At 43.2% G+C, this 27,116-nt stretch overlaps 1 protein-coding gene and 1 non-coding gene across 2 annotated transcripts; one reads left to right on the top strand and one right to left on the bottom strand.

Annotated features, from left to right (window-relative positions):
- The first annotated feature begins 221 nt into the window (after positions 1 to 221).
- Positions 222 to 24,860, top strand: Ap4s1 (adaptor related protein complex 4 subunit sigma 1). The gene is made up of 5 exons (XM_051195812.1): positions 222 to 429; positions 2,523 to 2,609; positions 11,059 to 11,127; positions 17,030 to 17,041; positions 24,553 to 24,860. The coding sequence occupies exons 1-5, from the start codon at positions 292 to 294 to the stop codon at positions 24,679 to 24,681; spliced, it is 435 nt and encodes a 144-aa protein (XP_051051769.1). The 5' UTR covers positions 222 to 291; the 3' UTR covers positions 24,682 to 24,860.
- Positions 24,861 to 25,461: 601 nt separating this feature from the next.
- LOC127230814 (U6 spliceosomal RNA) lies at positions 25,462 to 25,563 on the bottom strand. Its single transcript, XR_007835215.1, has one exon. It is a non-coding gene; the product is annotated as a U6 spliceosomal RNA (small nuclear RNA).
- Positions 25,564 to 27,116: the final 1,553 nt, after the last annotated feature.

Below are 27,116 nucleotides of genomic sequence, written 5' to 3' on the forward strand. Positions count from 1 at the left end.
TGACTGAGTATGAGTAGAAGGGCTGTGTATGCTCAAAGTTGTTTTATGGTAACTGATGGAAGTTGTGCATGGTTCTTATTTATTTAAACTCATTCTGTTCTTAAGAATGAGTACTGCTTGTGTCAAATATTTTTTTATTCTGGTTCATCTGTAGAACAGACTTTGGGTAAGTCTTGAGAAATGTAATCTTGCCTTTCTGTTGTTTGCTTATTCTCCAGGTTGTAGCTGCAGGCATCCCTTGCTATAACTTTTAAATTATACTTGGAAAGAAACTGGCCAAAGGGGGCAAAAATGATAAAGTTTTTCCTCATGGTGAACAAACAAGGGCAGACCCGACTGTCGAGGTACTATGAGCACGTGGAGATTAATAAACGCACACTTCTAGAAACGGAGGTCATCAAGTGTTGTCTGTCTCGATCCAGCGAACAGGTAAGTGTCTGCGGCTCTTTGTCCTCTCCTTAGGCAGCTCTGCCTTCACAGGTTAGCCAGGTCTCAAGGGCCACCATCTTCTCTGAGCTGTATTCCTTCAAGGACTATCAAGGACAAAAAGGAATAAAGAGAAAGGTAGATGAAAGGAAGTGTGGCTCTTACCACCCCTGTAAGAATAACACAAAAGAATAACAAACTAGGGAAGTCCTGGGCTTTTATTTAGGATAGCTGTCTTAGTGTAGCTTAGAAGTAGCTGCTAAATTTACTCCTGCTTGTAGACATAATCTTTTTTTGTTCTTATGAATTCAGCCCTTGGAACTCGCCACAGTGTTTGAGGCTGGCTGGTGGCTTTCTGTGAGCCAAAACAGGAAGGTCAGATGACTGGCATGACAGTGAAAACTCAAGACCCATATGGTGCCAGAGAATGAAATATGATTTCCATGTGAAGAATAATTCTTTTCTGCTTACCGTCTTTTGTAAATATACAACCAAAGTCATAGCAGGGCTAGTGATTTAAAATAAGCTTAGTTTGAATTTATGTTTTTTTTTTTTATTATGTAGATACGGGAAATGGAAGTTAACAATTCAATTCATACAAAATAAAAAATCTGTTCCTCCTGCCAGAACCTGGAGGCTAACTATATTAATTAGCATAATAAAGAATGGTTTTGTGGTACTGAGGTTTCAACACAGAGCCTCGTGCTGTAGACACATGCTCTACCACTCTGCTATACTGCACCCCATTTTAAAGAACTAAGTACATAGAGCTATTTCTAGGACAGCCAAAGCTACACAAAGAAAAACAAAACAAAAAAGACTGAGTCCATTTTTGCAAAGAACTTAGAGAATTTATATGCTGGTGGCACACGCCATTAATCCCAGCTCTTAGGTGGCAGAGACAGGCAGATCTCTGTGAGTTCAAGTCCAGCCTGGGCTACAGATCGAGTTCTAGGACAGGCTCCAAAGCTACAGAGAAACATTGTCTTGAAAAGCCAAAAAAAAAAAAAAAAAAGAAAAAAAAAGAAACTACTTTGAGAATTTATTTACTACCAACCCTAATTGTCAGCTCCATTAGAAAGCATTGGACAGCTGTTACAAAGTCCACATTCTGGAGCCTGGGTTGTCCATAAATTTGAGATACCCCTGTGTCAGCCTTGGATTAAAGGCATGAGCCACCATGCTTTGCTCTATCCTAATTTTATATTAAACCCTGAAATCCCTCCATGTTATATAGACTGCCAAGAACCATCTACCATGGAGGAATTTCCATAGACAAAGCATGCAGCTTCCTTTCCAGGTACATTGGGTGCCCAAAAACAATGTGTCCTGCAGCAAACAGCCACTAAGTTCATGTTCAGTCACATTTGGACAAGCACATCTTGACACCAAAAACTTAACACTTCCCCTTCAGCCTTCAGTCTACCCAGCTACAGAGGCTGAAGGAGACAGATGAATTAGAAAACATTTGTTTTATCTACAGTTCAGTAGCAGTAAGCTGGTTATTAATTCATAAGAAGCCGTATTTACAGTGGAAAATCTTGTCTAGCATCTGCTGTACAAAGGCCACCATTACATAATTTATAAAATAATCTACATCGGCTCTTTTCATGAATAGGAAAAAGAAGTTACATGGAGGTAGATGAGGGACAGATGACAGGAGATAAGACTGCCTGAGCCGGCTGCCCTGTGACTGACTATTCAATGGAACAGAACCAAGCAGATTTAACCACTTCCCAGGAATTCATGGAAAGGTGGAAAGACCATCCTAGTGCATCTTCACAGTAAAGCGCTTTAAAATGCTAATTACTCATTAGCTTTGCTTGCCGAGCACCTCAGGGAGCCAAGAAATGAAAATAAAAAGGAACAGGGGAACCCATTCGATCACTGACTCAACATTTCCCGAGACTGCTTCTCTTCCTGGAGATACTCCTGAGTAGCCAATCCACTGAGTGTTGTCAGAAGCCAGCAAAGGCTGTTTAACATTTTAATGTCTAAATTTCCAGACGTGTGTTGGCAGATACCTAGGAATTATGTGTGCTGTTCAAAGAAACCTCAGTCAACCAGACCTTAATGTCTAACTATGTTTCATCTAGTGCTCGTTCATCGAATATAAGGATTTTAAACTGATTTACCGGCAGTATGCAGCTCTCTTCATTGTGGTCGGAGTTAATGACACGGAGGTAAGATTGTCCATGGACAATTCAAGACCTGCATTCTCCTTAAGTTCAAGTTTCTTTTCTACTTGCTCCCTGAGAGCTATAGTAGCCTCTTTCAGGGTATCTGGGCTTCAACTGAGGCTGGAAAGCTGGATGGAAGAGAAATACTGTAGATGCTTCGTGGACTAGATGAACAGCTTATAATTAGAGAGAATATGACCACAAAACACTTTCCTTTTCTTTTTTTTTTTTTTTTTTTTTTTTCTTTTTTTGGCTTTGTTTTTCTTTTTTTTTTTTATGCATATAGAGTATTTTTTATTTAATTTTATATAACAAAGTCCAATTAAATGAAAACAAACATTTATACACAATATTTGGGAATTTGGGCGTCGTTCTTTCCAAACTACTTCCTGCTGGTAAGGGGGCGCTGTCTTGGGGGATTCGAAGAAGATTCAGATATCCTAGCTGTAGTCTGTAGGGCTGTTTTGTCCAGCTGTTTGGAATGTAGGATCAGCTTGTACTCTGTTTCAGGCGGTCTGGTGTGATCAAACCACATTAGTCTGGAAGGAATCCACATCTTTTCATTTTCTGTGGAAACAAAAATAGAAATACTTTTCCCCAGTAACTTGTTCTTCAACTTAAATTTTGGAGTCAAAGCGTTTTTGTTTTTTTTTTTTTTTTTTTTTTTTTTATTTTACATGTCGATCCCAGTTCCCTCTCCCTCCCTCCCTCCCCCCAAGCCCTCCCTCCCTCCTTCCCTCCCTTTTGCCCTCTCTGCCCTCTCACATGCACTCTAAACACCCTCCCCTCCCATCCCCCCACCACAATTCCATATGTAGGGGAATGCCATCCAGTTGGGGTCATGTAGATCTGACAGGTCCTGTGAAGTAGGGACTAGGGCTTCTCTCCTATCTCTAGAATAAGGCAGTTATCCCTCCTTGGGGGATATGTTTGCAAAGTCCTTTTGTGCACCAGGGATACATCCTGGCTCCACTGTCTGAGGTCTCTTAGACTGCTCAGACCTTCTGGCTGAGACCCATATTCAGGGGGGTCCGAGTCAGACCCCTGTTGGCTTCCCAGCTATCAGTCTAGTGGCCCTTAGCTCCTCCTTGTTCAGGTAAGCTGTCTCTATGTACTTCTACCGCATGGTCTTGTCCTCTCCATCTGCTTCTGGGTTCTAGTTTGACTCAGTGTTTATGTATGGGTGTTTGCTCCTGTTTTCAACAGGCATTAGTTGAGGACTCCATGGAGAAGTTAGTTGTTGATCTCACTCTCTGGGAAGGGCATTTATGATAGCCTTTCCACGGAAGCTGAGATTGTTAGTTGGGAGCAGTCTTGTAGTTCCCTCGACCTTTCTTTGTGTTCAACTTTATCTTCAAACCAATATTGGCTCCCTCTTTTATGTTCTCTCTCTCTGTCTCTGTCTCTCTCTCTCTTTCCTATTTTCCATTCCTAACCAGGCTCAATCCTCCTGGTCGCACATGCCTTCCTCTCCTCCCTCTCATTTTCTCCTACTTCTCTCTCCATTAGCTGTCCTCCCCCACTATACCTGAGGTCTGGGGGCTTGGCCCCTCCCCGGTTTTGTGGGGGCTTTTTTTTTAATCTTTTAGAAAATATTTCTTTTCTTATTCCTCCTCTGGTGATGTGAATTATAGGCTGGTGATCATTTGATCTAGGTCTAAAATCCATATATGAGTGAGTACATACTGTGTTCCTCTTTTTGTGACTGGGTTACCTCATTCAGGATGGTTTCTTCAAGTGCCATCCACTTGCCTGCGAATTTCAAGATACCATTATTTTTTTCTGCAGAGTAGTATTCCATTGTGTAGATGTGCCACATCTTCATTAACCATTCTTCAATTGAAGGGCATCTAGGTTGCTTCCAGGTTCTTGCTATTACAAATAGTGCTGCTATGAACATAGTTGAACAGATGTCTTTGTTGCATTGATGTGAATCCTTTGGGTATATGCCTAAGAGGGGGATTGCCGGGTCCTGTGGTAAACTAATTCCCATTTTCCTGAGGAACCGCCATACTGATCTCCAAAGTGGCTGTATGAGTTTGCACTCCCACCAGCAGTGGAGGAGTGTTCCACTTTCTCCACATCCTCTCCAACATAAGTCATCACTGGTGTTTCTAATTTTAGCCATTCTGGCAGGGGTAAGATGGTATCTCAAAGTTGTTTTGATTTGCATTTCCCTGATAGCTAAGGATGTGGAGCATTTTCTTAAGTGTCTTTCAGCCTTTTTGATTTCCTCCATTGAGAATTCTTTCTTCAGTTCTGTACCCCATTTTTTAATAGGGTTATTTGGTGTTTTGTTGACTAGTTTCTTGAGTTCTTTGTATATTTTGGAGATCAGCCCTTTGTCGGATATAGGATTAGTGAAAATCTTTTCCCAGTCAGTGGGCTGCCATTTGGTCTTGTCAACTGTGTCCTTTGCCTTACAGAAGCTTCTAAGTTTGAAGAGGTCCCATTTATTAATTGTTTCTTTCAGTGTCTGTGCCCCTGGAGTTATGTTCAAGAAGCGGTCTCCTATACCAATTTGTTCAAGGGTACCTCCTACTTTCTCTTCTAAGAGGTTCAATGTGGCTGGATTGATGTTGAGGTCTTTGATCCATTTGGACTTGAGTTTTGTGCATGGCAACAGACATGGGTCTATCTGCAGTCTTCTACACACCCTCATCCAATTGTGCCAGCACCATTTGTTGAAGATGCTGTCTTTGCCCCATTGTATAATTTTAGCTGTTTTGTCGAAAATCAGGTGTTCATAGGTGCGTGGATTAATATCAGGATTTTCAATTCGATTCCATTGGTCTACCTGTCTATTTTTATGCCAATACCAGGCTGTTTTCAGAACTATAGCTCTATAGTAGAGCTTAAAGTCAGGAATGGTGATGCCTCCTGATGTTCTTTTATTGTATAGGGTTGTTTTGGCTATCCTGGGTCTTTTGTTTTTCCATATAAAGTTGATTATTATCCTTTCAAGGTCGGTGAAGAATTGTGGTGGGATTTTAATGGGGATTGCATTGAATCTGTAGATTGCTTTTGGTAAGATTGCCATTTTTACTATGTTTATCCTACCTATCCAAGAGCATGGGAGGTCTTTCCATTTTCTGGTATCTTCTTTAATTTCTTTCTTTAGAGTCACAAAGTTCTTATTATATAGATCTTTTACTTGTTTGGTAAGCGTTACACCAAGATACTTTATGTTGCTTGTGGCTATTGTAAAGGGTGATGTTTCTCTGATTTCTTTCTCTGCCTCTTTGTCGTCTGAAAAAAATAGGGCTACTGATTTTTTTGAGTTTATCTTGTATCCTGCTAGTTTGCTGAAGGTGTTTATCAGCTGTAGGAGTTCCCTGGTAGAGTTTATTGGGTCGCTTATGTAAACTATCATATCATCTGCAAATAGAGACAGTTTGACTTCTTCCTTTCCAATTTGGATGCCCTTGATCTCCTTTTGTTGTCTTATAGCATTAGCTAGAACTTCTAGTACGATATTGAAGAGATATGGAGAGAGAGGACAGCCTTGTCTTGTTCCTGATTTTAGAGGAATTGGCTTAAGTTTCTCTCCATTCAGTTTGATGTTGGCAGTTGGTTTGCTGTATATTGCTCTTATTATGTTTAGGTATGTTCCTGTTATCCCTGACCTCTCTAATACCTTTATCATGAAAGGGTGTTGAATTTTATCGAAGGCTTTTTCTGCATCTAGGGAGATAATCATATGGTTTTTCTTTTTCAGTTTGTTTATATGGTGGATCACGTTGATAGATTTTCGTATGTTAAACCATCCCTGCAATCCAGGTATGAAGCCTACTTGATCATGGTGGATGATTTCTCTGATGTATTTTTGAATTCGGTTTGCCATTATTTTATTGAGTATTTTTGCATCGATGTTCATCAGGGATATTGGTCTGTAGTTTTCTTTCTTAGTTGTGTCTTTGTGAGGTTTGGGTACCAAAGTTATTGTGGCCTCATAAAAAGAGATTGGCAATAAACCTTCTGTTTCTATCTTGTGGAACAGTTTGAGGAGTAGTGGTATTAGTTCTTCCTTGAATGTCTGGTAGAATTCTGCACTGAATCCATCTGGCCCTGGACTTTTTTTCGTTGGAAGGCTTTCGATGACTGCTTCTATTTCATTTCGGGTTATAGGTCTATTTAAGTTGTTTGTCTGTTCTTGATTTAATTTTGGTAAGTGATAGTTATCCAGAAACTTGTCCATTTCCTTTGAATTTTCAATTTTTGTGGAATACAGATTTTCGAAGTATGACCTGAAAATTGTCTGGATTTCCTCTGTGTCTGTTGTTATGTTCCCCATTTCGTTTCTGATTTTGTTAATTTGCATGTTCTGTCTCTGCTTTTTCGTTAATTTGGATAAAGGTTTATCAATCTTGTTGATTTTCTCAAAAAACCAACTCTTTGTTGCATTGATTTTTTGTATTGTTTTCCTGGTTTCTATTTTGTTGATTTTAGCCCTCAAGTTGATTATTTCCTGGCGTCTGCTCCTGCGGGGTGAATTCGCTTCTCTCTGTTCTAAGGTTTTCAGTTGCGCTGTTAATTCATTTATGTGACTATCCTCTGTTTTCTTCATATGGGCACTTAGTGCAATGAACTTCCCTCGTAGCACTGCTTTCAAGGTGTCCCATAAGTTCGGGTATGTTGTATCCTCATTCTCGTTGAATATTAGAAAGTCTTTAATTTCTTTCTTTATTTCTTCTTTGACCCAGGAGTGGTGCAATTGCACATTGTTAAGTTTCCATGAGTTTGCAGGTTTTCTGCTATTTGTATTGTTGTTGAATTCCAATTTTAAAGCATGGTGGTCCGATAAGATACAGGGGACTATTCCTATTCTCTTGTATCTGTTGAGGTTTGTTATGTCTCCTAGTATGTGGTCGATTTTAGAGAAGGTTCCATGTGGAGCAGAGAAGAAGGTATATTCTTTTGTCTTTGGATGGAATGTTCTATAGATGTCTGTTAGCCCCAGTTGAGACATAACTTCTGTTAATTCTTTTGTTTCTTTGTTGAGTTTCTGATTTGTGGTCCTGTCTAGTGTTGAGAGTGGTGTATTGAAGTCTCCCACTATAAGTGTGTGAGGTTTTATATGAGCTTTGAGTTTTAGTAGTGTTTCTTTTACGAATGTGGGTGGCTTTGTATTAGGGGCATAGATGTTCAGAATTGAGACTTTGTGTTGATGGATTTCTCCTGAGATGAATATGAAATGACCTTCTTCATCTCTTTTGACTAGTTTTGGTTTGAAGTCTAGCTTGTTAGATATTAGGATAGCTACGCCTGCTTGCTTCTTATTTCCATTTGATTGGAAAATCTTTTCCCAACCCTTTACCCTGAGGTAATGTCTATCTTTGGAGCTAAGATGTGTTTCTTGTATGCAGCAGAAGGATGGGTTCTGTCTTCGTATCCATTCTGTTAATCTGTGTCTTTTTATAGGTGAGTTAAGACCATTAATGTTGAGGGTGAGTAAGGACCATTGATTGTTGATGGTTGTTTGATTTAGGTTTGTTGTTGGCAGTGGTATTGTGAATATATTTGTTCTGCTTCACCCTAGGTTTCTGGTGTAGTTGGATTATCTGTTGCCTACATTTTTGTAGGCGTAGTTACCTTCCTTGGGTTGGAATTTTCCTTCCAATACTTTCTGTAGGGCTGGATTTGTAGATACATATTGGGAAAATCTGGTTTTGTCATTGAATATCTTGTTCTCTCCATCTATATTGACTGAGAGTTTTGCTGGATATAGTAGCCTAGGCTGGCATCCGTGTTCTCTTAATACTTTTAGAACATCTATCCAGGACCTTCTGGCCTTGAGGGTTTCCATGGAGAAGTCAGGTGTAATTTTGATAGGTCTGCCTTTATATGTTACCTGTCCTTTTTCCTTCGCTGCTCTTAATATTTTTTCTTTATTCTGTATGCTAGGTGTTTTGATTATTATATGTCGAGGGGTCTTTTTTCTTTGGTCCAGCCTATTTGGGATTCGGTATGCTTCTTGTACTTTCATGGGCATGTCCTTCTTCAGATTTGGAAAGTTTTCCTCGATGATTTTGTTGAATATGTTTTCAGCACCTTTGAGCTGGGCTTCCTCACCTTCCTCTATGCCTATTATTCTTAGGTTTGGCCTTTTCATGGTGTCCCACATTTCCTGGATATTGTGTGTTAAGGATTTGTTGGATTTATGGTTTTCTTTGGTCGATGAATCTATTTCTTCTAGTTTATCTTCTGCGCCTGAGATTCTCTCTTCCATCTCTTGAATTCTATTGGTTATGCTTGTGTCCGTGGTTTCCGATTTTTTGCCCAGCTTTTCAATTTCCAGCTTTCCTTCCATTTGTGTTGCCTTTATTTTCTCAATTTCGGTTTTCAAATCTTGAACCGTTTCCTTCACCTGGTTAATTGTTTTTTCTTGGCTTTCTGTACTTTCCTTAAGGAATTTGTTCATTTCTTCCACTTTTTTGTTTGTTTTTTCCTCTATTTCTTTAAGGGATTTTCTCATATCTTCTTTGAGGGCCTCTATCATTTTTATGATGGTGATTTTTAAGTCGTACCCTTCTGCTTCCTCTGCTTTGTTGTTGTGTTCCATTCTAGTTGGTGTAGATTCCCTAGATTCTGGTGGTGTCATGTTTGTCTTTCTGTTGTTAGGTGTTCTCTTGTTTGGCCTTCTTCCCTATGTTTTCTCCTTGTGGGGTGGGGGGGGGCCCCCCCCCCCCTTTTGTGGGCCCCTCCTGGGGGGGTGGTGTGGGGAGAAGATTTGATGTCTTTTTTGTGGTGTGTGGGGCCTTGGGGGGGGCTCGCTGCGGGCCGGGGGGGGGGGGGGGGGGGGGGGGGGGGGGGGGGGGGGGGGTGGGGGGGGGGGGGGGGGGGGGGGGGGGGGGGGGGGCGGGGGCGGGGCGGGGGGGGGCTGGTTGGGGGGGGGGGGGGGGGGGTGGGTGTGGGGGGCGGGGGGTGGGGGCCGGGGGGGGGGCGGGGGGGGGGGGGGGGGGGGGGGGGGGGGGGGGGGGGGGGGGGGGGGGGGGGGGGGGGGGGGGGGGGGGGGGGGGGGGGAAAAAAAAGGTGGTCCCGCGTGGATAGTCAGGTCTCCTTTGTTAGGAGTTGCTCCAAGAGGTCTCCGAAGTAGGGTGGACTGTTGGCTCCACCCTCTGTCCCAGTGCTCAACCAGAGGGGCAGGACCGTAGGTGGGGTAGGGCACAGGGGGGGGGGGTAGGCTGGAGGTTGGGATGGGTGGGGGTTTATCAGAGCTCCAAGGGTGCTCTCAAAGGGGACCGGAGACAGGAGCAGCAGGATCAGGGGCCAATCCAGGGAGTTCAGGCGGGGGGAGGGGGGAAAAGAGGTTGAAGGGGACAGGCAGCCCCGATTGGGCCCAGACTCACCTCTGGCCAATAGCTGGCAGAAGAGGATGAGGGCTGGGCTGGAACTTGAGAAGGTTTTGCAGGGTAGTGGGATCTCACTGGAAACTGGTGCTCTCCAGCTGAGACCTCGTTCTTTGGCAGGGGCCCGGATTTCCTTTTCATGTGTAGGGTTTTTTTGTTGTTTTTTGGGGTTTTTTTTTGTTTTGTTTGTTTGTGTTTTTTATTTTGTTGCTATTTATTCATTTATTTAAAGTCAGTTTCACTGTGAGCCTTGGATAACCTACAACTTTATGAAGAGCAGACTGCCTCAAACTCAGAGTGATGGAATTAAAGGCATGTGTCACCACTATATTTTATTTATTTGTGCCACAATATACATGTGGATGTCAGAGGACCACCTGCAGAAATGGATCCTCTCCTTTCACCACATGGTCCCAGGGGAGCAAAGTCAGGTCATCAGACTTGCTGACTTGCCTTTCCCCACCGAGCCTTCTTGCTTGTCCTTTTATTGTGTGCGAGTTTTGTTCCCTTTTGTTTTGCTTTATTTTGTTTTGTTGCAGCAGCCTCTGGTTATGTTCCCCTAGGCTGGTGTCTTACCTGTAGGCTCAAGCAGTCTTCCCAGTTTGGCCTGGAAGATTGCTCCAGCCAGTGTTTAAGGCCATGAGTGGAGCTCACACCTCTAATCTGTGCTCTGAAGTTTTAGTGTGGCCAGATTCATCCTCACTACAAAAGTCTTAGTGGTTAAGGGTTCCTGTATTTCCTTCACTGATTAGCACCTTTACTTTAGTGTCTTTTCCTTTCCTTTCTTCCCTGTTTTAAGACAGTGTCTCCTGTAGACCAAGCTGCTGGAATTTCAGGCATGCAACTACACCCAGATCATATGGTGCTGGGGGCTAAACCCAGGGCTTCAAGCATGCAAGGCAGCATCCTAGACAAGGACTCTACTGAGCCACAGTGATGCCGTCACATGAGCAGTCTCAGGCCCTCTGTATATCAGTGATGAGCATGCTGATTTGCTCACACATCTGCACTGAGCCATGGGCTCTAAGACCTTGGAACCCACGGGAGCTTTTTTTTTTAAACTGAGGGCATGATGAAATTAATTATACCCCTTTTTATTTCAGAATGAGATGGCTGTTTATGAATTTATACACAATTTTGTGGAAGTTTTAGATGAGTACTTCAGCCGAGTGGTAAGTCTAATGGCTAAAAAAAAATGAGCCTGTATTATGTGTTCACATAATTAATGTGTAAAAGCTGAAATGAATGGTACTGGATTACCATTTCTTCTTGCTCATCATTAGGTATTACAAACCCATATTGCATTAGTATTTTAGTTTGCTTCTATTGCTGTAGTAAACACAAAACAACTTGGGGAGCTTACAATGCCCAGGTCATAGTACATGGCTTAGGGAAACCAGAACAGGAACTCAGGGCAGAAGCCTAAAATATGAAGCCATGGAGGAATGCTGCTAACTGGCTTGCTCCCCTTAGCTTGCCCAACCTGCCTTCTTATAGTTCGCAGAACCACAAGGGTGGTGTACACTTGTACTTACACACACACACATACACACACATACACACACATACACACACCTCTGAGCTTGGCACTCCCACATCATCAAGAAAACGTACCAAAGGCTTGCTGAAAATGGAAGCATTTTCTGTTAAAGTTCCTCTTTCCAGATAATTCTAGCTTATGTCAAGTTAACAAAAACCTAAGCATTACAAAGCAAGTCTTAGAAAACCAAGTCCCTCCGTGCATTTTACTGTCCATCAGGACATTTTCCCTCTAACTTGCTGGTTTTATAGTTCCTCTGCTTTCCTTCCTAAGAGAACAGAACCCTTTTTACTTTAAGAGTCATTTCCAATCAGAAAGTGGTGGTGCACAACTTTAATCCCAGCACTTGGGAGCAGAGGCAGGCAGATCTCTGTGAGTTCCAGGACAGCCTGGTCTACAGAGTGAGTTCCAGAATGGCCAGGGCTATACAAATAAAAACCCCATCTCATAAAACAAAATCAAACAAAACAAATCATTTTCAAGCAGGGCGTAACAGTACACACCTGGACAACCAGCACTTAGGATGTGGGACACAAGGATCAAGAGTTCAAGGTTATCCTTGATTACATAGCAAGTTCAAGACCAACCTATCTACAGTAGAGTAGAAAGAAGCAGGGTGGGAGGAACACTGGGGTGATGGCTCAGAGGTTAAGAGCACTTGTTCGAGCAAAAGACATGGTTGGTTCCCAACAACTACATGGAGGCCACAGTCATCCATAACTCCAGTCCCAGGGGATCTGATGCCCTCTTCTGGCCTCTATGGGCACTAGACACACATGTAGACATACATGCAGACAAAACATCTATAACACATAAAATAGAAGAAGGAGAATCACTTCCATCCAAACCTTTGCTTTATTGGTCAAAAGTCATTTTAGGAATATGCTTTCCACCATCCTTTTTTTAGAAATGTTGTAGCTATAATTCATATAACATACCACTGTCATTGTAAGGAAAATGCATCCCATGAAAGATAAGCATATTTACTCATCGACATTTCCCCCATGAGCTCCTTCAACCTACTCCAGGCCTTAGTAACCACTAATCTCTGTCTCTAGGACTGGCCTGTTTTCTATGCTTCTGCAGTTTTGTCCCTTAGCATGATGTTTCCATGATCCATCAATGGCACAGCATTGTCAGCATTCCTTTCATCTTTATTAGTAAATAATACTCTGTCACACTTTTCAGTCTACTTGTCACTCATAGCCGTGAAGCTTATTTTCACTTGGGGACTTTTATGAATAGTGCCATAGTTTTTGTCACATTTTTAACAGATCAGATCCTCTTTTTTAATTCTAAAAGAAAAAAAAAATCTTGGCATGGTGGCACACACCTTTAATCCTAGTACTCAGGAGGCAGAGGCAGGGGCAGATGGACCCCTATGAGTTTGAGACCCAGCCTGGTCTGCACCTAAGTTTCTAGCCAGCCAGAGCCACATACTGAGACCTTGTTTCGAAGTAAATAAATTAATTAAATGAAATTCTCTTGGTCATACATAGGCCTGAAAGAAAAATTAATTGGTAGACTGATACTTTCATATTTAATATTTTTATTAACTGGCAAGCTGTTTTCCAATATCTGCATTGTTTAAATTCCTAACATCAGTATGAGTGTTCCAATTTCTCTCTAGCCTCACCAAATCTTACCTTTCTTTCGTTCTTCCTTTCTTTTTCCCCCATGTTCTGCGATAGGATCTTACTATGCAAACAAGGCTGGCCTTCAACTCACAGTGGTGCACGTGTAGGATGGAGGCAGGAAGACCAGGAGTCAAGGCTTTTAGCTACATAGCAAGTTCAAGGCCAGCTAGGGTTACATGAGGCCCCATCTCAGCAAACAAACAAAAAAAAAAAAAAAAAAAATTCTTTCTAAATAGAATGCAAAAGTTTATTTCAGGACTCTCATTTCTATTCCACAGAGCATAGCATTGCTAGTACCACACTACCCTTATTAATGTAGCTCTGTAGTAAATTGGAATCACTGCAGTCTTTTAAAAAGACATCAGTGAAAACGGTATATGATTACCAGCACCAACTACAGTGCCTCACGTGCCCCAGGTATCCTCACTGAACTTGGGATCTGATCTTCTTGCCTCTGCCTCCCTAGTGCTGGGACTTAACAAGTGCTGCTCCTCTCAGTTCATACAGCACTGAGGGTTGAGCCAGGGCTTTGTGCATGCTGAGTAAACACTCTACCAGCAAGGCTACATCCCTAACTTACTGTTTTTCAAGTTGATTTATTTCATTCTAATTTTATATAAAAATATTAGGAAGGAACTGTTCCATGCTGCTTCCTGAGACAGTGAGTGGATATTGCTCCATAATCAGTGTACGAGGTATGCTAATACCAAGAAGGCAAAACTCTGTATATTCTGAGATATGGTAGTGCTGTAGTACCCAACATGTGATTGGTAGAAAAAGAAAAGAGGGTTAGGAGTTCAAGGTCTTTCTTGATTCATGGGCAGTTAAAAAGGCAGCCTAAACCACACATGATCTTGTCTCAAAAACAGCAAAACAAAATTGTGTCTTTCATATAATTTCTGTGGCCTAAGATGAATTTTAGAAGTGCCTCATGGGGAACCAGCCCGTTCTCATTGCCTCAATGCAGTGTTCCCAGAGTCTGGTACCTTGACCAGCAGTATAAACTGGGAACCTTCTAGACACTCAGGCTCTGTGCCCTGCCCCATGCCAGGGGTTAGAAATTTTGACCTGTGTCCCCTCAGTGTGTTTTACCAAGCCTTCCAGTGACTGTGACACATGTTGAAGTTTGGGAGCTGCTTTCTTAATGCGTGATACTGTGGTCAGCAATTTCCTACTTCAAGAGTCAGAGCTTAGAAGATGCCTGCTGATCCGTGATATGACAGGTCGTCTGTCTCCAAGTGATGGGTGTCCTCCAGGGCTGAGAATGGAGAAGAGATCAGATGATTTCAAAGCCTGGACATTCAGGGATAGAGGACAGGAGCCTAGCCTTAAATCTACATCTATATTGATTGTGTAGATAAAGCGTCATAGGTAAGCAATATCCATAACCTTTCTGTAGTACTTGAAATGCTGTCAGCCTGCCAACTGCTGTGGGCAGCTCTGAGCATGTGCACTGTGCTTGGAGTGACTAAGAAATTGAGACATTATTGCATTATAAGGAGTCTCAATGTAAATCCCACATTTAGCTGGTGGTAGCCATATTACCAGCACAGCTTTGGCATCTGCTCCTCAAGGAGACCACTCTGGCGTTACAGTAGCCTGGTTGCAAGGCAGGGTCTGTGATGGCCCAGGAATCCACTTTTAGGTGACACTCACCTAAGACATTTCCAAAATGTCTTAAAGCAGGAAGAACAAAAGGTCCAGATGCCGTTGCTGCAAGATGCTTAAGTTATGATTATATCCAGTTACTGAAAATAAACACCTCATGCCAAATTATAGCTGTAATTTTAGGGAGAGAGTCTGTGACTGCATAAACCACAGAATTCAAGATTTAAATTTAACTTAAGCCAGGTGACAATGCAGGGCTTGTGCTGGACCGGCGGTGACCCTGTTTAGGATTAAACCAGAGCAAAAAGACTGACAGTGGAAGGGAAGAAAGACCATGGGGAAGAAGAGGGCCCAATCCTCGTAAGGGGTGCCCTGTCAGCCAAGATTCCTTTTTAGATGTGTAAGTTTTAAGCAGTCTTTCTAAGCTATTTTTATCCTACAGAGTTTCAACATCTTAAACTTGGAAATGCATTTCATGCTGATGCACCGAGAAAAGCTTAGCAGCATCGGATTTCCCAAAACAAAAGCCAAACGAGTTAGTTTCTGGAGGTTCCCAGGGAAAAGAGGCAACCAGGTTTCCTGTCCTGCCCTTGACACACAGAAGCCCTATCACATCACGTATGATCTCATTTCCACTTCCTGTTTCCTCTGCAGGACTATTTCATTGACAACAATAAGTACAGATAGCAGAGAGAAAAGAGGATGGGCCTCAGATGGCACACCGCCTGAGTGAAACCTCATGTGGACTCTGAGTGACCTGTAACAAGAAAAGTAACAAAGAGCCCCTCTCTGTGAACAAAGATCCTCTCTGAGACTGGATATTGAGAAGCAGGCAGGCTATGCATATGAGATATTTCTATACCATCACCGAAATTTTACTGTGAACCTGAAAGTGCTGTTCAAATAGGGTGTTTTCAAAATGGGTGGAAGATCGTCTATCACCCCATCAATTAGGGACATCTTCCCTTTAGACTTAACACACCCACCTGTAACTTTGGAACTGGACATCTCCATGTACATCTGTCTATAAGACAACCCTGACAGTGCAGGGAGATGGTTCCTAGGCCCTACCACACCCTTGTGGGTACCAGATCCCTACAAGTTTAAGTCCTTATGTGCAGTGGTTGGTATTTGCATATAGCCTATATACACACCTGCATAATGCTAACTCATCTCAGTTATTGATGGCGCCTAGCACACAGTAAATGCTCTATGAGTACTTGCACCTAAGAAATCATGGCAGAGGGAAAAAGTGTGTATGTTGAGTACAAGCAGTTTGTTCCAAGTATCTCACAGAGTACTTGGTTGAATTAATGCATACGGAATCCATGCATACATAGAACTAACTACATGCCACTTTTTAACATTTATTATTATTGTTGATTAGTTTTTTGAGACAGGGTTTCTCTGTTTAACAACTCTGGCTGTCCTGGAACTTACTCTGTAGAACAGACTGGCCTCGAACTCACTGACATCCATCTGCCTCTGCCTCCCCTGTGCTGGGATCGAAGATGTGCACCACCACCACCTGACATTATTATTTACTTTTTGTGGTGTAGAGATCAACCCTATGACATTATTATTTACTTTTTGTGGTGTAGAGATCAACCCTAGGGCATTAAAAATGGCAGGTGTGTGCTGTGTCTCTGAGATACACCTGCAAGCTTGCCTAGCATTAGTTAGACATCTACATCACCATTTGTTGATGGCTATCATCTACTTAACTAATTCCTCTTGATAGGTTCTTGGATTGTTGTCAGTAGTTTGCTGTTGATAACTCTATTCTGTCACTGTTCCCTGCTCCTAAAGATAAACTTCTGGAAGTCAATCAGTGGGTACTACGAGAAGGCATATGACTGAGGCTTCTGATAAGTGTATTAGATTACCCACCAGCTACAAAGGTTGAATTAGTTTATTATTTCCCAATACTTACTTTTTGTTTGTTTTCTGTTTGCCTTGGTGTTTTGAGACAGGATCTTACTCGATTAGCCCAGACAGGCTTGGGTTTCTGACAATCCTCCTGCCTCAGCTTCCCAGGATTACACTCATGAGCCACCAAGCCCAGCTCTCCCTCTACTTTCTGACCTCGAAAATTCCTGTAACCTGCAGTTTTCTTTTCCTTTGCCCCTTTTATCCCACGTTCCGGTTCCAGGCTCCCACTCCAGCCAGGTATATATAGGAGCCGCACTTGCTGCTTCCTGGCTTGGAGGCAGAGCAATCCCTGTCTGCTCAGGTGGCATTATTGTCTGGGGTCATCTTCTGACTGTGCATTTTTGTTTTCTTTTTCAGAGTGAACTAGATGTATCCTTTTTCAAAACATTTTTCCATGGTATGTGGCAAAGCATACTCTAGGTATAATCAGGTAAGTGCCATTACACAGCGGGGGGGGGGGGGGTTGATTTGACAGAGTCCAGGATGCTAATCACCTGTGACCCTGCCATGATTTTCAGGCACCACCCCTTCCCCCAGCCTCTCCTTTCGAAGACAATGTTTTATAAGATCGCTTTTTCTTTTTCTCCAAACAGAGCAATGAGGTGGCAGCATTCAAAAACAATTATTAAATGGGCCTGGAGAGATGGCTCAGTGGTAGGCACACTGGCCGCTCTCCCAGAAGTCCCAGGTTCAATTTCCAGCACACACATGGCAGCTCGTATCTGTCTGTAACTCCAGTTCCAGTTGATCAGACATGCATGCAGGCAAAACATCAGTGCACATAAAATAAAAATAAATTCTGTATTTTAAAAGTAACTGTTATATATTGGTTTAACTTCCACATATCAGATGAGTTTGTTCAAAACATGTGTTGAGCTTTCTCAGAGAGACTGAGCTTTCTGGGTAAATCCCCAGAATCCCCTCATGAATGGAAGGTGGCATTCTGGGAGGGGGGTGACCTGGAGGGTTAAAGACAGCGCCTGGCTTATGTCCATTTACAATCAGCAGAAAAAGTTCTTTTCTTTCTCTCTTTAAATCAAAACTGTCTCTAGGATGAGGGATGCAGGCCTTGTGGCAGAACACCTGCCTACCTTGTGTTTGACCCTGCACTCTGTCTCAGCACCTTACAAAAATAGCATGCCTGGGACCTCAGATATGGGCAGGCACTCACCAGACTTTTAGAAGTATAATATGTTGACTTCTACAATTTTTTTTTTTCTTCAAAAGCCTGCCTGCTTTGGGGCTGGAGAAAGTGCTCTTGCTTGAACCTGTCATGACAGGCTAGACATGGTGGCACATGCCTTTAATTGCAGCACTCAGGAGACAGAGACAGGCAGGTCTCTGTGAGTTTCAGGCCAGCCTGGTCTACAGAGTGAGCTTTAGGCCAGGCAGTGCTACATGGTGAAACACTGAAAAACATTAAAAAATAAATAAACCCACCCATGTACATACACATAAAGGACAGCAAGGGCTACACAGAGAAACCCTGTCTTGAAAAACCAAAAAGCAAAACAAACAAAACAAAACCGCAAAGAAAAAGAAAGGAAGGAAGCAAGCAAGCAAGCTTTTCCGGTATGTCCCCACCGAGTTGCCATGAGTTAGGGTCTGCATGTGCTAACATAACATAAGAGGGGTCAGCGCCTCGGGAAGTTCTCAAGAAGCCCCTTGCAAAGCCAGCTCAGATCATGGTGTTTCCCTCTAGTACAGGCTACTATTCTACTCCCAGCTGAGACTTAGAGCAAGACAGATGGAATTTAAACAGAAATGACCCAAGCAGGTGAAAGCAGTTCAGGAATTCTGGCTTGTTGAAACCCTTCATTCCAATATGTGGAACCCCTTGGTGTAGGGGTGCCTGGGGTGCAAACTGTCCATCTAGACTGAGCACCTAAGTGATCTAAGCACCCCGATGGGGGTCCTTGCAGCTTCCTAATCTCCCAAACTAGGCTGCTGCTGCAAGGGCCTATTTCCATAGAGATTTTACTTCAAATAGCTTGCTGGGTTTACTTAAGACTTCAAGTTTCATGAAGATTTTTTGTTTTTGTTTTTTGCTTTTGTTTTTCGTTTGTTTGTTTTTCAAGACAGGGTTTCTCCATGGTTTTGGAGGCTGTCTTGGAACTAGCTCTTGTAGACCAGGCTGGTCTCGAACTCACAGAGATCGGCCTGCCTCTGCCTCCCGAGTGCTGGGACTAAACGCATGCACCACCACTGCCTGGCTAAGATTGTTTTTTTTTTTGTTTGTTTGTTTGTTTTGTTTTAAAACACCAATTAATGGGTTTCATAAAACATGACCAGCCCTGAACTCTTCAGAATTCAAAGGACCTGTCTCCAGCCCTGCCTGCTAAGCAGTCAGGCGATGACACTGGTGACTAGCACCATGTGAACAGGTGCCAACTCCTCAATCTAGCATGCACCTGCTATGCACATAGAGGTATAGACAACCTCAACTGTCATCATGGTGCCTGGTCCTTAGACAGGGCTGCAGGTATAGAGTAATGGCAGAGCACTCACCTGGCAACACAGGGCCTTGGGCTTGATTCCCAGCTCCCAACAACTGGCGTTGCTGTGGCAAGAATGGGACACAGCAGCACTTTCTCTGCCCTGGGTGATTAAGGGCTCCCTTCAGGGCCCTTCACTTTTGAGGACCCCATTCTGACTTTGAGCAGCATCCCCTCTGGAGGAGAGGATGCTCACCTGGAACTCATAGCCATCTGCTGTGTGTGTGCATCATGCTGGACATACAGAAGGCAGAGGACCACTTTGTAGACTTGGTTCTCCTTCCAGCTTCATGTGGGCTCCAGAGATGGAACTTGATGTCAGGCTCATGGCAAGCACCTTATGCACTTAGCCATCTGATAGCCCAGTTCCTCATTTGTTTGTTTTTGAGGCGAAGTCTCATGTAGTACAGGCTGTCCTCAAACTCAATATATAGCTGGCCCCAAACTCCTATCCCTGCTACTGCCTTAGCCTCCAGCATGCTTGATTAGCAGCCTATATCACCACATATGGCCAACATTTGCTGCTTAATTGCCTTCTAGTATCCTGGGTAGCCAAATGACCCAGAGTCTGCTGCTGAACTCTTGGGGGCTCCTTCTTCACTCATCCCCTCCCAGGTCTGGAAGCAGGGGCAGCCAACAGATATTAGGAGAGTAACTGTGCTGTGTATCTGCATACACAGGAAGAAAGCCAGTACCTTCCTGGTGTCTTTACACACGTGTCCTCTTATGCTCCCTCCCACACAAATGTGAGATAGCTCAGAACCCCAAAGGTTTGATTTAGAACCCTCTTTGGGGGTCGAAACATGAGGACACACTTATCCTGGTCTTGGAAAGATGAAGTCCAGAGCCAGCTTGAACTACATAGGGGTGGATGGACAGATAGACAGTTTTTGGTTTGGTTTTTTTTGTTTTGTTTTTTAAATTTTAAAGATGTATATTCTAGCCCATCTTTGATGGGCTGGAGAGATGGCTCAGCTATTAAGGGCTAGGCTCACAACCAAAAACATAACAGTTTTTGTTTTTTGAGACAGGATTTGTCCATATAGGCCTGGTTGTCCTGGAACTCACTCTGTAGAACAGACTACAGACTGGCCTCAAACGTGAGAGATCTGCCTGCTTCTGCGTCACTATAATTAGGAATGTTTCAGTTTTTATTGTCAGATGGTTGTATAACTGATGAAATGGGCCATGATCTCTGAGACTACCTACCTACCTACCTACCTACCTATTTGCGAAATAGGCTTTCTCTGTGTAGCCCTGGCTGTCCTGGAACTTGCTCTGTAGACGAGGCTGGCCTCAAACTCAGAAATCTACCTGCCTGTGCCTCCTGACGGCTGGGATTAAAGACATGCACTATCACTGCCCAGCTGACAGTTCTGTAGAACATGATTTTATTTTAGAACCCCTTAAAGCCCCAAAGCCACTGACTCTGGCACTTCAGAGCTGCTGCAAGTTTGCAAAGGCACCTGTTTCATACTTTTTTTTATTACCACTGAGCTGGGGTCGCAAGGAATGACATTAGTGTTGTATGCAGTCTGACTCTGCCACCACCTAGCAGAGCACATCCCTAGATGATGACAGCTTGCAGACCACCCTGATCAGTGACTGGCACCACTGGGATTCGTAGACTTGCTATACTTGAGACCCAGAACCCAGGTCTACTTTCTTCACTAACATCCTAAAAGCTTGTGCCCGTTGTAGGTCCAAAAACCAGCAGAGAACTGCTCCCCACAGGCGCTAATCTCAGCCTGATGTAATGAGAAACTGCAAAGGCATTTCCTCAAACAAGGACTGTGGAGATAGCAGCCAGGAAAGTAGGCATTGCTCAGGGTTGCCATCGCAGGGAATATTCAACTTCCCAATGGCCCAAAGCCTTCTGTGTGTGCTCCCAGAAGCTCAGCCAATACTGAGATTCTCAGGTATGACCATTCCCAAGGACCATTCCTCTGAGAAAGAGATGTGAATGGCACAAATCCAGAAGTCCACTTCCAGACTCCTATAGCCTTCACACTTATGTATCTCCTTTGTTTTATGGTTGGTTAGTTAATTATTAGTTAGTTAGTTAGTTAGTTAGTTAGTTAGTTAACTAGCTAATTTGGGGCAACAGGCTCTGCAGCCTAGGCTGGCCTGGAAATTGCTATGTACCCCAGGCCGGTTTCAAACTTGCAAGTTATGAGAAGCAACAGGAGTTAGGGTTCATTTGTCCTTGTGTGGTTCACTGGGATATGGGATAGCATCAACTAGCATCCCTAAGACCCTGAGTTCAGTCCCTGCAAAGCAAGCAGAAAATTGCAGACAGAACCAGATGTTCATACTTTAAAAAATTGTTTTTAGATTTATTTTATGTGTATGGGTGCTTTATCTGTGTGCCACCTGCATGATAAGTGCCCAAGGAGTTCAGGAGTGGGTGTCAGGCCTCCTGGAACTGGAATTACAGATGGTTGTCAACTGCCATGTGGGTATTCATAACTGCTGAGCCATCTCTTCAGCTCCCTGGAGTTAGCCATTTTTGTGTCTAGGCTGGGCTCTGCCTATACTTGTTCTGAAAGTCCCATTTGACTGTGGTTTTCTCTCCTCTCACTTATTAAAGGACAATTAACCCACCACAAGACCATGTAGGGCTGGGTCTGGTGGCTCACACCTATATTCCAGCACTGGGAAGGTGGATGTGGGAGGGTCAGCAGTTCCAGGGCCATCTTCAACTACCATAACAAGGAAAATACAATAAAACATCAAGTGAGAAACGTGTTTTCAGAGGCAGAAAGTCTTGTATAGGACACATCTGGTGTTCCATTCCAGTCTGCCTTCCATAGAAATCCTACAAGGTTCTTGGGTTTCCGGAATGAGAAAATGGGATTTGGTAAATGTGCTTCTTGGGAAGTTGTGGTTTTCGGAGCTGGTCATGTTCAACCCAGCCTGATGGAAGCCCTCTTCCCAGTATCTTGAATTAATAGACCCACAATCCAGTTCCTTCTTGCTCCCTCCTGTTCCAAACATCAGAGCTAAAGTGTTTGCCTGGGTTTATATTGCCTCACTCGAGCTGAGCATTTATGAGACTTTGGTCCCTGGCATGTGACCCACACACCACTAATCTTGGCTGTGCCAGTGTGTAAGAGTTGCTCATACACTAAATCAGATGTGAACAGCTGCATTCTTATTTTAAAGGAGCCATGTGGTTTTGGGGGCATCAGCTTTCAGGCCTTTGCTTTTCGTTAGCATCTGGTCTGGTTTGCTTATGTAGAACCGGGCGATCATTGGGGTTCGAGCCAGACACACAGACAGGCACAGTACAGAATGACCTCACTAACTCGTGTTTCCAGCTTGGGAAGGTCAGGCTTGCCAAACCTTGTCCTTGCAATATGGGGGTGTCAGTGGTTGATATGATTCAGCAATAAATCCTGATTTGAATTTCAGACAGTCAGGCAGCTGCTCAAAGGAACACCTGAACGATAGTTGTTTATTGTGAAGCAATGAAAGAGATACAGTTAGGTTTCCTCCTATCCCAAAGAAGCCCCCTCTACCGTCAGTACCTTCAGAGAGCTCAGGGGTCTTTTTCATTCGGCCACCTGTGCTGCTTCATCCTTTTATTTTTGAGACAGGCTGTTACTATCCCAGGCAGACCTCTAACTCGACATGTAGCCAAAAATGACCTCGAACTTCTGACCCTCCTGCCCTCACCTCCCAAGAGCTGAGATCACTGGTATGCGGTATGCATTCCTACACTTTGTTTATATGGTGCTGGGATTGAACTGGGGACCTCATGCCTTCTAGGCAAGCTGACTGAGCTGTACTCCCAGCCCCTCAATTCTTTCTATTGGCCCAACTGCATTATCACTTTGTCTCAGCTTGTAAACTCTGGCTGCTGGTTCTGATGAACAGGGTTGAGCCTAGCATTCATTCCAGTCCTACTTTGACCTGGGACACAGCAATCATCTATATAATTGGAAGACATTATTAATAGGTATATCAGAGCAAGGCTTTTTTTTTTTTTTTTTTTTTTTTTTTTTCTGGGTCACTTAAGGACAATTCCCATCGGCTCCAGAAAAAAGTTTCTTCCGCTGGCTGGCTATTTGCATAGCACTTAATGAGATGTTAGCAGAAACTAATGGAAACTGGAAAGTCATTCACTGAACAAATACAATAGACTTTGGACATCAGGAATTGAACAAAATCAGGTTATGATTGGTTTTATAAGATTCATAGTTACAAACTCGCTGGTGCGTCTAATGAATCACCCATTTGATGAATGAAGTTTGTCTTTTTGAAACAGCTGTTTTCTTTTCAAACAGCTCTTTAAAAGCAGACTCTCAGATTTCAAATGTAAAATTAAGAAACATTCACACACTGCAGCCATCTTGCTCTAGTTAATACCCAGATGAATGGATTCTCAGGGAGTATGGCTCTTTCTGGTTTCTCACTGCCCAGTGGCTTCTTCTTCCCTTTCAGAGACTAGTTTTCCAGTAAGTGCCCCACCAAGGGAAGCCTTCATAATCGAAAAGTTGTGGAACTCTCCATTTGTGAAACTCACAACTTCCATCCTTGGGGGAAGTTTCTAGCATGGCTCCCCTCCTGTAGTCCTTTTTCCTCTAGACTATTTTTCTTCTGCCTGGCAGAGAATACAGCTGATGATGCAGGCCGAGAAGGGTGATCGTGGTAGAGAGCCCTGGGGCTGAGGGACAGTGTTGACTTGGAGCCTTGGGCCCCTCAAGAGAACCCTGGAGAACAGAGCAGTCAGCACAGTACAGCCCTGGCTTCACCAGTGCTGTGACCACAGCCAAAGACTTTGGCCTGTTTGCTTCTCAGTAAATGAGGATTGTCGAGAAGACCAAGATAATATACTAATGCATTATCACAGAGCCTTGAGCACAGAGAGCATTCTACAGGCTTGCATCACTACTCAGGTCAAGTGGTTTCCTTAATGAAATGCTACTTGCTGTGTTCGCTGGCATTTAATAGATTCTCCCTCACTTTAGTTAATAAAATGTGCTGTTCAGAATTGGGATGTTGCTCAGTGCTAGAGTGTTACCTAGTTGCAAGGCCCTGAGTTCCCTCCTGAGCACATATACATGCATGCATGCATGCATACACACACACACACACACACACACACACACACACATACATATACTCATGCATAACACACATACACACACAGATACACAAATAGATAATTTAAGGAGCCATTACATGTTAGTGTCTACTTACTGAACTGGCTTAGCCAAGGTGAATCTAGGTGTGTACATGTATATGAAGGTAATCTCTACTAAAGATTTAAAAAACAACAAAACTCGTGTTTAGGCTTATTTACCAGGAAAATACCAGGCTAAGCCATGTTACTATTTATATTTGTTAAATTCTCAATCTAATTTCCTTAATATAACCTAGATAATGTTTAATTTGGATAAAGTCCACATCATTTTGGATGAGATGCTGTTAAACGGCTGCATCGTGGAAACTAACAGAGCAAGAATCCTTGCCCCTTTACTGATTCTTGACAAGATGTCAGAAAGCTGATGAAGACTGCCAAACAAGGTCTGTACAGTGTAGACGTCCAGGAAGATATCATCTAGAACCACGCAGCCTTCCACAACAGTCAGTGGCTGTTTCCCATCATTCCTAAAGAGAAAACAGCAGGATTGTAGTGGAAAAGACATGTGGCAGTTGTCCATCAGCCAATAAATTTCAAGTTGACTGACTCCTTAAAGCCTCAATCGTGTTTTCTCTCCTCTTCTCATCACTGTGCTACATAGATAATCCTGGGCATCCCATCCCCTTCCTCAGTCCTGTGTGGGTGCATGCAAGTGTGCCAGTTTCTGCAAGTTTTTGATAATCCATTTTAAGGATACTTAGCAATCATGATGCCATTATGTAATTAACTTTATGAACCTACTGTGAAATTATGGTTAAGCATTACAAGAGTTCTAACAGCTATTTTGATGCCTCATTTTATTATTATTTTTGGTTGTTGAGACAGAATCTCAGTGTAACCAGGAGTGGCCCCCAAATTTTTATGTAGCTGGGGATGACCTTGAACTCCAAATCCTCTTGCCTCCACCTCCCAAGATCTGGGGTTACATGTTACATATCTGGTTATGGCATGTTTTAAAGTGCCTGGCGTCATAGTAACCTAAGAAAATTTACTTTAGTTCTAAGAAATAAAACCAAAACAATCTCATCTGGCTGGTGCAAAATAAGCACTTTCCTTCTTCTTATTAAAAAAATTCACTTTTAAAATTAGCACACTTAACTATTTGTTAAAAGGACAGAACACTTCGTCTCAATCCAAAAAAAAAAAAAAAAAAGTAAGACTTCACAACTTTTGTGTCATCCTCACACAGGGCCCATGCTAATCTCAGCATCATTCCAGTTTTAGTGTCTTAACTCCACCTTCAGTGTCTAAGAAACCAACCAAGTCACTACAGAGAAACACTGCCACCAAAACAAGCCATTTAAATGCTCTTGCCACAACAGAACATGCGGGACTGGTTTATCGAGAGCATTTCTGGGCACACGGGTGTGGAGGGTGAGGTGCATTGGAGGAAGCAGAACGATGTGGACCCTTTGCAATGCTCCAAGAGTTCTCTCACACTTGTATCACGCAGCACGGTGACACTCTCATGTCAGGACCCAGGGAGGAGGTGGTCCTTCCTTAAAAGGCTACAGCTAAGTTTAAATCTTTAATTTATAAGCACCTGAAAACTTGTCATGGTAGACTTCAAAAGCAAAACAGTTGTTCTGGTCTCATCTGGGAAGGCTTCTGGCCCATGGGAACAGCACACAATGTATATATTAAGGACCTGGGGAAAGCCCCACCTAGATCAAAGACCTTCGATGTCTTGCTGAGAAGAAGCAGCAGGGAAACACTGTCCTAGTTGGTAGGCACATAATCAGTAGCATATGGAGGGAACTCAGAAACTGGTACATCAGAAGTAGCTAGGGAGTGAACAAAATTAACTTTTGGGTCACACTAAAATAGTAGATAAATTATATCTTGGCACAGATTCTAGTGCCTTTAGAGAACACTAAAGTTTAAAAAATATTTAGTAGACACCATAGGAAAACACATCGGAAAGCCTAACTGTATGTGGAGACCCTGGTGAGTCTGAACACCCAACTCAAAGTGAGCAATGATTTGGCTTCAGTAGCGTGCTGTGCCCACCTCACTTCAGCTAGGTGCCTGCTGTGACTTTTGACTCAGAAAATACTCTTAAAACCTATCTTCTAAGACTCATCAGATAACCCACTGGAGCAACACACTGCGAAAGCAACCACACACGGTCCCTAAGTGAAAGAATAGGGCTTCTGATAAAACCCGACATTTCAGGGCTGGGGGTGTCAGGAGTATGTTTGCCCAGGCTTTGAGCACTAGCACTCCATAAAGCAGGCCCAGAGTTGCATACCCATAATCCCAACACTGGGTAGACAGGTAGGGGAGTCAGAAGTTCAACATCAGTCTTGGCTACATTGAGTTTGAGTCTAGCCTAAGTCAGAGATCTTGAAAACGAGTGTTAACCAATACTGGGTGGTGGTGGTGCACGCCTTTATTCCCAGCACTACGGAGGCAGAGGTAGGAGGACCTCTGTGAGTTCGAGACCAGCCTGGTCTACAAGAACTAGTTCCAGGACAGCCTCCATAGCCACAGAGAAACCCTGTTAATCAAATACTACTTTTCCTTTTATTTTCAACCATCTAAAAATGTGGTGTCAGTGTGTAGAAGTACTTGTCACCAAGCCTGGTAATCTGTGATTCCCAGGACCTACATGGTAGGAGAAAACCAGTTGTCCGTGTGAGGATGTCAGATGCCCTAGAGGGCTAGAGAGATGACTCAGAGGTTAAGAGCACTGGCTGCTCTTCCAGAGTTCCCGAGTTCAATTCCTAGCAATCATATGGTGGTTCACAGCCCCTGTTATAAGATATGGAGCCCCCTTCTGGCCTGCATGTAGATAAAA

Source organism: Phodopus roborovskii, unplaced genomic scaffold (genome assembly GCF_943737965.1).
Source record: "Phodopus roborovskii unplaced genomic scaffold, PHOROB, whole genome shotgun sequence".
NCBI lineage: Eukaryota > Metazoa > Chordata > Mammalia > Rodentia > Cricetidae > Phodopus > Phodopus roborovskii.